The sequence below is a fragment of the Corylus avellana genome, chromosome ca11 (genome assembly GCF_901000735.1).
Source record: "Corylus avellana chromosome ca11, CavTom2PMs-1.0".
NCBI classification, from domain to species: Eukaryota; Viridiplantae; Streptophyta; class Magnoliopsida; order Fagales; family Betulaceae; genus Corylus; species Corylus avellana.
Window position 1 is genome coordinate 20362881 of NC_081551.1, and position 11790 is coordinate 20374670.

Below are 11790 nucleotides of genomic sequence, written 5' to 3' on the forward strand. Positions count from 1 at the left end.
GAGAGGTTGTCAAACAGCAGAATTGTTCAAGATTATGTATGACACCGTATGAGGCATGGCTCGGAGTTCCACTTGTACATAAACTGTTGGATCAGTCAATTCTCATTTCCATAATCATTTTGCTTATGCACCTCCATGGTTTGTACCAATGTAACATCAAAATGATCATGTTGACATCTGAAATCAGTAGTAGAAGGCCGCAAGACTAAGCAGGTTGCGTCTTCCTTTACTTGCTAATATCCCAGGCTGCTCAATGCAAGGCGTGTAGTGGACTGGAGTGCTATAGAAAGTAGATTACCATCTATCGTTTTCACACCAAGTGAGGTTGGTAAAAGAACAATTTCTTTCACAAAATATGCTTGGTTTGTTTAGACGTTTTAGGGGGTGCTTTTTGTTTTGTATTTGAGAAGTGTTTTGTAACGTAAATGTGAAAATAGTTTTTGAATGTTGTGTTTTGGATCGTTTGTTATTCCTTTTGTTTTAAAGAGAGAAAACAAAAAGGAGAAAGAAAAAAGTGTACGTTATTGATTGAATGGTTGATTCTTGGAAAAACGAAAATTATAATGTTGGTAATTGAATTTGTTATTTCCCCTTATTCGTTTGAGCATGTTGTCATTGTCAAGGTAATGCAGTCAATAATATATGGCAACCCTTTCGACTTTTGGACACTCATGGACCATCCTTGTGATATAGGATCTGTCAGTTTGGAAGTCAAGAAAGGGTGCCTGCCTAAATCCAGTTGGTTGACGGTAGAAAGTTAGAAACGCCCATCTTTAGCCCTGCCAACTGCGGGTGCCTTTGGCGGCTACATTTCCTATTTTTATATTGGCCTGGGGACCTTTGGTGGCTACATTATAGGCTCCTATGGGTGTTTGCTGTGGACTTATTCAATTGGTATGAGGCCCCAGCTGTATGGGTCAATCATCTAATTTGGGTTCACGCAACTTTGAGACCTTATCATCTCTCTCTCTCTCTCTCTCTCCTAAGTTCGCTTCACCGCACTTGGAGTTCATATGATCTCTCGCGTCTCCCTAAGCATGACCAGAAAATTTAGTTTTTGGGTTTTTAATTTCGACAATTATGTTCTTAAGTTTTGTTGAAGTTCGATCAAATTGTTTATTTTGTTACTTTAAAGTTAAAAGTTTTTTTGTCAGTCATGTGCCTGAAATTTGACACGTTCTGTGAATAATGTCGGCTCTACGTCAGACAAATTTGCCACGTCAAGTGGCTTGTCATCCACGAGGTAAAAAAAATAATAAAAATCTGCCAATAATAAATTACAGGGCACTTGACGCAAATTTGTTGACGTAATGTTGACACTATATGAATGATGTGTTAAATGTGGCACGTAGTAGATAAAAAATCATTAATAGAGAAGCATCTGAACAAAGTTGAAGGACTTGATTGTTGCGGACGCTAATTGAATCACAGAAAAATATTAGTTAAATATAATTTTTCTTGAGAAAAATTGAAGGTTAAAACCTGTTAATAACCTTTATACCATAAGTACGAATGGCGAGCAGGAACCACATATTATTGGAGCCTCTTTTCATGGGTGGGTAAATTTTCCAAATATACCAAAATAAATGAAGTTGTGTACTTTATAATTAAGGGGACCACTAATGTGTAGAAAAATAATCAAAATTCTAATTATTCCTTTTCTAATCAAACTTCAATATTTAATAGCATGTGATTAAGTTTTGTCAATATACATCAAAAGCTTTGTTATCATTTTTAATAAAAGCTTTTATATTTTTGTGTGTAGGGATTCCTTTTCATGCTTTAAATTACAATAAATCGCATGAACGACCATATAATAGCATGTTCTATATCTATATAATATTAGTCACATTCTTTTCCAACCTTATCTTCACTGGTTTTTTAATCTTATAACTTTGTTTTTAACATCTATGTAGTATGCACTTTTAACCCTCATCATGGGGCACCTATTGCCCCCTTTACTCTTTACATTTATCATGTTGTGCAATTAAAATGATCATCTTTCTGGTCAAAGTAGCCAATCGCCCATGCCTACTGATATTGCAGTACCTTTTTGAAACAAAATTCTCTTGAGACTTTGGTGTACTCAAGGATAAACTCTTTGGAAGCGGGCTTTACCCGCCCATTTGGTTAGTCCAAGCAGGCCCATTTTTGATAAGCCTCATGAAGCCAAGCCCAGATTGACGAACGCATGAGCAATAGAAAGAGACGTTGTCGTCATGTCTATAGTATTTGAATGACTACCACTTAATTAGACTTCTAGCGTCTTTTATTCTAGTGACTAAGAACCTTCGGAGTGGGGATCACGGAATAAAATAAATTATAACCAACAAAATGCGGGAAAATACTAAGTAGATATATGTTATTCGGTCAAAACACTTTATTGTTTTTACTTGGGCATCGGAGTAACCTTTTTTGGGATTCGGTGGGACACTTTGTGGTTAACTTTCCTTCTCTATGCAAGTTCTCTCGATTCAAGATTTAGTGTGCGACCAATTGATACTTAATTTTAAACGGAGAGTATTATGTAGCATATGATCTCGTTATATATATGTTAATTGACGAATTCAACCGTTGGTTTATCATGATTAGAGTACAAGTTGCTGAATCCTGATGTTTCTTTCTACTCGTGGAGAATATGCTCACCAAACAATCCTAACCTCAACAACTTATTGGAGGATTTTCTCCTCTTCTGCTATCTACCACCTGATTTGTATACGTTGACTAATTGCAATGGGCCATGCCGAAATACAAAGAACAGTGACAGATCAATGGAGGGTCAATAGTATAGGAAGAAATATTTGAAGAAGGAGAGGAGCCGCCCCCATGCATATATGTATATATATAATATGCAAGAAGCAGTGAAGGTGGGCTATGTATTTGATGAAAAGCAGCAGAGACATATTGTGGGAAGAATCCAAAAAAGGTGGGTTTATGGGCATGTTGTGATATTCGTGCTTGCACTACAACAATTCTTCCTGCAACTTCTTTATGGGACCAAATCTGCACACCAGGAGAAAGCCCTCCATATATATATTTTGTTGATGGTTACTCTCTAATTAATGCTCTACTCTTCCCCGGCCCCCTTTAAAAGCTAGCATCCGAAATCTTCCCTTAAAGTGAAAGGAAATGAATATCACCTTTTTAGGTTGAGCTAGACATGTCATTCCCTTATTTTTCTATTGCATGTGGAAAGAGACACATCCCCCTTCCCACTCCTATTATCCCCCGCACAATCCCCTGCAGGATCTTCCTCTTTTTGTTATATTTTAGCCAAAATACTATAACCGCAGGCATCTGCATACCACACTACTACTCTTTGGGTTCTCCGGCCAACACCTTTTAATTCTCTAGCTCTCTGCTGCTATTAATTACTAGCAACAAATTAACTTAATAAACTAGAAGCTGCGATGAAGAACATTAAATATAGTTTGAATCTCAATGGACAAGAGGAGGTCCAATAATATTAATATGATTTATGGCAAGGTATGATATGGTACTATATTGTATGAATTATTGAGATATATATTATTGATGAGAGGACAAATTAATTTCAATCAAGGGAGGAGATGGCTGTCATTTCAAACCGTAAAGTTTATTCTTGTCCTCTCAATCTTTATTCCCTTCAGAAACTACGATGAAGCTGCCTCGCCTCCATGTTGATTTTAGCTTTTCTCATGCACGTCCCATGAAGGAAAAGATAGCATGCACGTTACTCTCTCTCTCTCTCTCTCTGAGGAGGAGGAGGATAAGCATACATCTATCTCTACTCTATAATACTGCAGAAAAAGATCGAATCTAGAATAGAATAAAGCAATAAAGAAGTCATCCAAATAACAAAAAACAAAGTGAGACCGACTTAAAATGTGAAATCTGTTGCTACTATGTAAAGATTCCATATTTCCAATAAGAAATTTTAACTTCCTTCCCTCCTCTCCTTTCTGATGGTAGACCATTATACGCCTTTTAATAGAATGACAGCCACTTTAAAAAAACATTAAGGAACTTCCTTCTATTCATGTGCCAATATACCAATTTGTCACTTTCAATGGAGTGCAATATTTTATCAAACACAATTGGGTATATATGGGGAATGCAAGAGGAGATCGAGGGCCTAAAAATTTCCCATAACCATATTGTTCACTATATAAGCAAACAAAGCAGTTGTGTTAGTTTTTAGACATTATTTTGTAGCATACAATCTTGTCGGAAAAATGTATAAGATATGAATCATAATAAAAGTTATGGTATATATATGATCACAACATATATATGCATGATTACAGAATGTGTCTCAAGAATGAGGATGATGAGAAGAACATTTGAATTTGTTTTTATGTACAAAGATATAAGGTATATAGTAGAATAACTAAATTAATTCGTGTATATAATAAGATTTCCCCGACTTAGATTTAAGTAATATCGTACAATATAAGCACAACATGCATGGAAGGCATATATAAGAGACTAGAGGTGATTGATTGGAATCCTCTCTATTTCAATTGTTTCGCGGTTCAAATTAAATATTTTATAGATCGAATGGTATATAGGCTTTTGGAATCCATGCATAAAAAGTAGTTATAATGTAGAATTAGAAAGGAGAACCCATTATGTCTCATTAAATTTCCCAAGTAATGAAAAAAAGTGGAAAAGTGAAGCACCAATGAGATAATTAAACAATTCCTAAACCTTCTTCATTTCTATAAAGAGAAATCATATGAACACTTTATATTTTACTAACAAAGTGACTAAAGGTACAGCACAATTAACAAAGTATTTGTTGCAATTTGCACAAGCTCTTTGGTATTTTCTTTGTAAAGAAGAAGAAAGAGAAATTATACAAGCTCTTAAAAATAATAAAATAATAATTAAGAATAGCCATAAAGATGATATTGTAATGATAATGGTGATGATTTTCATGCGAATGGATATCTTTTGGGTCTTTGGTTCTCCTTCTATTTGTCAGAAGAGAATGCAGCCTTTCTTGGGTTTCTTTTCCTTTTCTTTGTTTTTTTCCTTTTGTTCTTTCTCTCTTTCTTTCCAACATGGAGTACTGTTGCACAGTTAGTTCGGTTGAGAGCCATCAGAGCTTAGCTAGCCTGCAGACCCCCGGGAAAAAAGAAAGAAAGAAAGAAAGAAAGAAAGAAAATGACCAAACATTAATGGATGGTTTCTTGGCCTCATGTCGAAAAGAACATGATCAGGAAGGTTTCATACTAATGATGACTATAATGATGTTGTCTGTGAGGGTGGTGTTTATTCTCTATTGTTTTTTCCTCCTACCCATGATGATCCGGATTGTCAGGGTCTGGCCAGAAGGACGAATACTTCAACCATTCTGCCTCTTGAGGGTTTGGGATGGATGATTCCTGCAACAAAAAATGTAAGCATGTGTGAAGACTAGGGTTAACGTTAGTGACCACCGACTCTAGTAAAAAAAAAAATCTACTTAAAAAACAGCGGAAAAAGAAGCTGCCTCTCTTTAGTCCTTTTTTTTTTTTTCTCAATCAAAATGTCTGTTGCTGTGTCTTTCTTGTAAGGCCACACATGAGAAAAGATATAAGTCACTATCATTCCCTTCTTTCGAAAGATATCATGAAAAAAAAAAAAAAATGACAACTGCTTAAATTGCTTACCTAATTATGTTCCTTTTCACACTGTTTATTATTGATATTAATTGCATTGACTATATATATAGAAAAATGCTTTTCTAGACCTTCATGATCATCAGCTCATATTAGCAGGTAAATTATTAAAAAGATAATTCCCTGGGAAAAGTTGTTCGTAGTTTAAGATTTTCAGAAATGATTAAGGAGAAAATTTCTTTAATTCTGGTTTCACATTATTTTTTTAATTAGTACTACACTCTTAGGCTCCCTATTTGTATTGATCTGAATTTTTTTTTTTTTTTAAAAAAAAAAATCAAACCCAGAAATGGAAAAACTGCTTGCCTAGCTTGTACGTCCAGAAAAAAGAAAAAAAAAAAAAAAACCTTGGAAAAGAAGCAAAAAGAGTGTAGAAGCAGAAAAGCAACTTCTGGTTTTCCTTTGAAATTCTTCAACATAAGTTGCTCTTTTCATTTAGGTAAAGAGATTGTCTAGTATAACTCATGATATGCGCTAGGTGCTTGCAGCATCTATTATATTGTTAGGGGGAGGTGGATAATATATATCATTATAAAACCAGCATAACATGGAAAAAAAAAAAAAAAAAAAAGGATAAAAAAAAGATAAAGTGATAAAGGAAAAGAAGTATTCTTGGTTTCTCTCTTTAACTTAAATTATATTAATAAAGAAATTGATTTTTCTTTCTTTTATTCCCTTTTAATCCTAGTTTACCTTTTCTTTTTTTCTCTCCTTGGTTGGAATTATGACAAATCAGAGCTCATGGATTTCAGGGTCAAAAAGTTCCTACTTACCTCTTTGACATTAGTTGAAGTGCAACCCATTATGAGTTCCTCCAAGCCAGATGCAGACCTTGCCCCTAGTTTATGATGCTGCTGCTGCTGTTGCTGTTGTTGTTGTTGCTGCTGCTGCTGTATTTATGCATTCAAAAAGACAAGAAAAAAAAAGAAAAATCATCTTCAATGATTTTGTCTTCAACAAGGATATTTTAAAAGTGAAAAGACAGTTTCATGCTTGTTAATTTAGTAAAAACTCATAATATAATTATTAATAAGTTGCACCTTTTCGTTAATTCAAATAAATTACAAAATGGTAATATATATATATTCTATCATGTGATTGATTATATTATATTAATATATACCTGGAAATTTTCATTTTGGAGCATTATTCTGGAGACGTGGAAGGAGTCTTGATCGAGAATAATGGAGGTGTGGTGGAGGGGAGGCGGAGAGATGATGGTGGAAATGGGATGTGAAGGCCTGCTGATGTGGAAGGCAGTGGTCGCCAACTGATGATGTGGATGCTGATGTTGCTGCTGCTGATGATGATGATGATGTTCATGGGCCATATGATGTGGCCGCTGGTGATCCCGCATCTCTTCGCACGTGCCTGATATCGATGCTGGGGCTTCCCTTGCCGTCGAAGCCTCTCCTCCTATCCCCACCTGCAATGGATGTACACCGCCACGTTATAGAGCAGTTGCTAGCTAGTCCATTTTCACCTTCTTTTTTTGTTTCCTTTTCTCTCTTTAATTACCTTTTTAATTTTTACGTGTCATCTTGGACATTAATTATTTTCAACTTAATGTAGCCGTTTTGGTGGAGAAATTTACAAGCTTTAATTTAGTTAGCTCACAATTCTATTCATGTCATGTCCATAGAGTTTTCATGCTTCATATGCAAGCAATGTGTATACCCAAACAAATTAATTAAGCAACCCTAAATTAAATAAGCTTTTTAAATTCTTAATTTCCTTCACTATTTTTTTTTCTTTTTTTATGAATAAGAATTTCATATACTAATCACGAATAGAGAACACTTTCTAGGATCCCAGTTAATGTTACAAAACACAGCCAGCAACTAGAAAAAAACTCAAAAGTAAAACCTTCGATACTTTTATTGTTTGTTGAAGAGCAAACATGCATGGTAATAAGGTGATTTGTTTAGCTGAAAAAGAAGAAGATGATTATATGTATATATATATATTTTTTAATTTTTTCATGGATAATATAGATTGAAGAATAAACATTGAATGAATTAATGAAGAAATATAATATAATTAATATATACCTCGTCAAAGCTTTTTCTGAAAGGGGCAAAGCTAAAATGGTCAGATTTGAAGTGTTGAATGTCCATGGCATTGTAACCAGAAATCGGAGCAACCCCAGCAGGAGACACAACGTCATCTCTCTGGGGAATAATATTCTCCCGGCCGGAAGAACAACTCCCACTCCCAGTACTGTCTCTCCGGCCGCTACTAGGCTCGGTGCTTCCTTCGCCGGTGGTTGCACTCCGATCAGACCAGTTGCATTGCCTAGGCTGAGTCTGATAAAATATCTTGGAAACCACAAGCTCGCCTTCTTTCTCTTCTTCGTTCTGTCCGAGGTGGTATTGGTGCATCACCCAGTTGGTCTTTTCTGGTTTTCGGTTTTTCCCAAAATTTGTGTAGAGAACTAAGATTTTCTTGCAACCCTTTTGCTTCCCATTCACCATTACAGGCCTGGTTTTTCCTGTCTTGTGCCACCGTGTCTCTCCCCCTTGCATGTCGCATTCGGTTTGAATTTTTCTTCTCTTTCTTGTTCCGGTCGTGTAAGCTTTCGATGGTCTGTGGAAGAAATGCCTGCTCAACCCATCTCTTGTGACCCCTGCAGCAAGAAAAAAACATTTCAAAGTTAGGTTGACTTAGGTGTAACAAACTAACTGAAAGAAAGACAAACCCCATAGTTTTAAGGAAACAAAACATTAACCTTAAATAATAATAATAATAATAATTATTATAATATTGAAATGATGAAGAATTTGTGATCACCTGGAAGTTTTTCAGGATGGGTATAACAAATCCCATCTTCTCCTTCAATAGTAGGGATAAACTCGTCAATCAAAGGGTGAGATTTCATGTCTTTGGCTTCTACTTTTGCTTCAAGGTGTTCTATCAATTCTTGGTCTGTAGGATCAAATTTCACTCCAGCAGGTAGACCTAACCAATCCTGCAAACTCCAATATTCAAATGAAAGCAAAAAAAAAAAAAAAAAAAGGAAAAAGGAAAAAGAAAAAAAGAAAAAGAAATTATTTAATGAGATGAGAATAAAAAAGGGGGTATACCGGCTTGTTGGCTTGGAGCTTGTGGCCGCAGCCAGGGCAGTGCTTGGATCCACACATCTGATGCTCTTCGAGCTTGGCATCGATGAGATCTGCAGAAGTGGTGATGGAGCCCACAGTAGTCTTATTCATTGATCTTACCAAGTACGGAAAGATATATATGTTATCTTGTTTCTCTCGGCTGCAAACAACTACTCATATCCTATATATATAATAAGCTTGATTTAATTAGATCTAAAGGCAACAAGAAATGAAAATAATGGAAGAATATAGAAAAAAGATGGATCGAATACAATAGGTTCATGATATATGATCATAATTATTAAGCATGTGAATATACCCGATTGAAATCAAGAAATTCCAGCAAAACCCAGATGAGAAATATGCCCAGAATATTAGGAATAATATTATTAGCTAGAAACTGTTGAAGGATAAGAAGGAGGCTAGGAGAAGAAGTGAGGAGGAGGAGGAGGAGGAGGAGGAGGAGAGGAAAAGAGGAAACTGTGACAGTAGGATTGAGCTATAAACAAACCTGCTTTAACCATAGAAAACACCAGAATTCCCTCTCTCTCTCTCTCTCTCTCTCTATCTACTTTAACTGAAGCCAGTGTGAGATAGAGTGAGAGGAACAAAAAAAAAAAAAAAAAAAGGTTCCCTCAAAACCTATACATATATGCCACCTTTAAAAGCCTTTGCCAAATTAAGAAGCGCATGTAGGCGGTTTGAGAGAGAGATAGAGAGAGAGAGAGAAAACCCGGTTGGTTTTTCTAAAGCTCAAGGGGGGGGTTCTCCCGCACCTTTGTTTGAGCCTTGACTACAAAAGCAAAAGGCAAGAAACGGCCTTCACAGCTGTTACTAAGCCACGCATTCAAAAGCAAGAGCAACCCAATCTGTATTTTACTTATATATATATCTACTCAAAATAATTATATATATATTACAGCAAAAATATATTATATATATACATATCCATTGGTCATCAGTTTCGTGGTAGAAGGGTTATACATATATATCGATAAAGTTAAATAAAAAAAATAAAAATAAAAACTTTACATATATATATATACATCAACCTGCCTACAGGCAGTAAACTTTGAGTGACAAGAAGAAACCAGGAAAATTACAGTCTGAAAAATTAGCATATACAGATTATAGTTTTAAGAAGAGCATAATAAAGCCAAAATTTTATGGGAAGAGAGTAAAAAAGATAGAAATATAGGGGCAAAAGGGGTGATAGGAGCTCACATGGGTTTTGAGCTGGAGTGCTGATGATTATGCTTTTGCCATGAATGTTGCAGAGAGAGAGAGAGAGAGACAGAGAGAGAGAAGTATTAGCGGATTGCTTGATAAACAAGGCAAATGAGCAGTATACTTGATGGACCACCACCACCCCTTGTAATTAGAGTTATACAAAATCATATAAATAATAAAAAATAAAACAAAAAAACAAAAAAATCTACGAAGCTTCAGCCCGAAGCACCAAACATTTTACCACATCTGAGAATACAAAAATCCCAATCATATAATTCTGTGTGTACTATTTTTTTTTCCTCCTGTTTCTTTTGGGTTCACTTTTTGGTCTTGTGTTATTTCTATATTCTCGGGAAATCTAAAGTACTATCCACTCACACAGTCCGTGTTGTGCACATGAAAATTGTAGACCCACCATTCCGTGGGCCCACCTTGGAAATCTTCTGCCATTAAAAGTACCTTGATCAGATGATGGTTAGCCTTCACGTTTATAACATTCTCTTGAGCAGTCAAGTGTAGGATGATGAAGGGTCCAGAAATGATGTTTGCACAACACATTGATGGCCATGATTGCTTCTTTGTCTAATACTTCTTTTAACTCTTTTTTTTTTTTTTCGTAGAGAGTTGAAGATGAGTCAGGCTGAGAAAATTACTGTAAATTTTCTATACAAAAATTAAAGGTTTATTATTATTATTATTATTATTTTTTTAAAAAAAGGTTCTTTTCCAATCTTGCAATCTTCACCATTAATTTTTAGAATGATGATAAAAATTACTTATATTTTTATTGCACAATACTTATGTGGTGGTCTTAACTAACTATCGGATCAGTCATTGTTAAAAAAAAAAAGAAAAAAAAGAAAATGAAATTGCCACGTTAGCATTGCAAAATAGTTATAAGATAAAAGAAAATGAGAAATGCTAAGGGTCAATAAGTTTCTCATATTTGGCTCATATTCTTTTATAAATCCAATAGATCAACCATTAGATTTGTAAGGTCCACCATTAATTTATATAGAGTCCACATAAGTCCACAAATTTAATGGTTGATTGTAAGAGAAAAATGAAAAATATTTACCTCTAGCATTTCTCAAAGAAAATTGTAACGGTTCCTCCCGTGGTTCTCCTGATCCTATGTGGATATTACTTTCTAAAAAAGAAGAAAAAAAAAACTTATTCTTACTTTTTCTAAAAATGTTCTAAAAAATATAAAAATAATATTCATGTAAGATCAGGAGAATCATAAGAGAAACCGAGATAAAAATAGTCTATCAGCATTCATAATGAGGAATATATCTTAGGGGGATATCTAATGACATAATATACTACATGAACACAAACGGAGGTCTAAAAGCATTCAAATTGTAAACAACCTTTGATTAATTCTCTCTTTTTGTCCAAAGGAATGAAGAATCAGATTACTCACAGAGACTATCCAATGATCGAGCTGACCTTTGACCAATGAAGCAATATGGATCCGCATATATATCTTAACACTATCTCCATGCTCTTGATTCTTTGCATGTGGCATAAATATCTTGATTTATTTATATATTATAATTAATTACTTGAAAACTTGCCATTTCCTTTTGTTGAGGAAATTAAGATGTGCCCAGAAATATCAATAACGGGAACAAGGGTACATAATATTCAACAAGCCGAATGAAATATTCTATGAACTTTTAAGCTGCATTTGGGAGCATCTTTGTGAAGAAAATATTGTTTTCCTTCTTTTTTTTTGTTGAGAAAAAAAAAAAAAATTTTGTGCATCGGAATATCTCATACAAGGAGAATAATACTTTGTATTTTTTTAT

At 34.8% G+C, this 11790-nt stretch overlaps 1 protein-coding gene across 2 annotated transcripts; it reads right to left on the reverse strand.

The window, feature by feature from the left end:
• Nucleotides 1-4765: 4765 nt before the first annotated feature.
• On the reverse strand, nucleotides 4766-9349 carry LOC132165511 (NAC domain-containing protein 75). 2 transcript variants are annotated; one of them, XM_059576110.1, is made up of 7 exons: nucleotides 9258-9349; nucleotides 8729-8927; nucleotides 8436-8613; nucleotides 7697-8271; nucleotides 6769-7071; nucleotides 6419-6535; nucleotides 4766-5369 (listed from the first exon to the last, which is right to left on the reverse strand). In XM_059576110.1, exons 2-7 carry the CDS (start codon nucleotides 8855-8857, stop codon nucleotides 5280-5282), a joined length of 1392 nt encoding a protein of 463 aa, XP_059432093.1. In that variant the 5' UTR covers nucleotides 8858-8927; nucleotides 9258-9349; the 3' UTR covers nucleotides 4766-5279. The 2 variants fall into 2 exon arrangements, with proteins under 2 accessions (XP_059432093.1, XP_059432091.1); XM_059576108.1 differs by having other exon boundaries at nucleotides 9066-9348.
• Nucleotides 9350-11790: the final 2441 nt, after the last annotated feature.

Excerpts from the sequence above, each read along its gene's own strand:
- LOC132165511 (XM_059576110.1), bottom strand. The coding sequence starts at position 8,857 with ATGAATAAGACTACTGTGGGCTCCATCACCACTTCTGCAGATCTCATC. Across the intron at positions 8,614-8,728 it reads AGCTCCAAGCCAACAAGCCG|GATTGGTTAGGTCTACCTGC; the intron begins GTATACCCCCTT and ends TGGAGTTTGCAG. Across the intron at positions 8,272-8,435 it reads CCATCCTGAAAAACTTCCAG|GGGTCACAAGAGATGGGTTG; the intron begins GTGATCACAAAT and ends TTCTTGCTGCAG.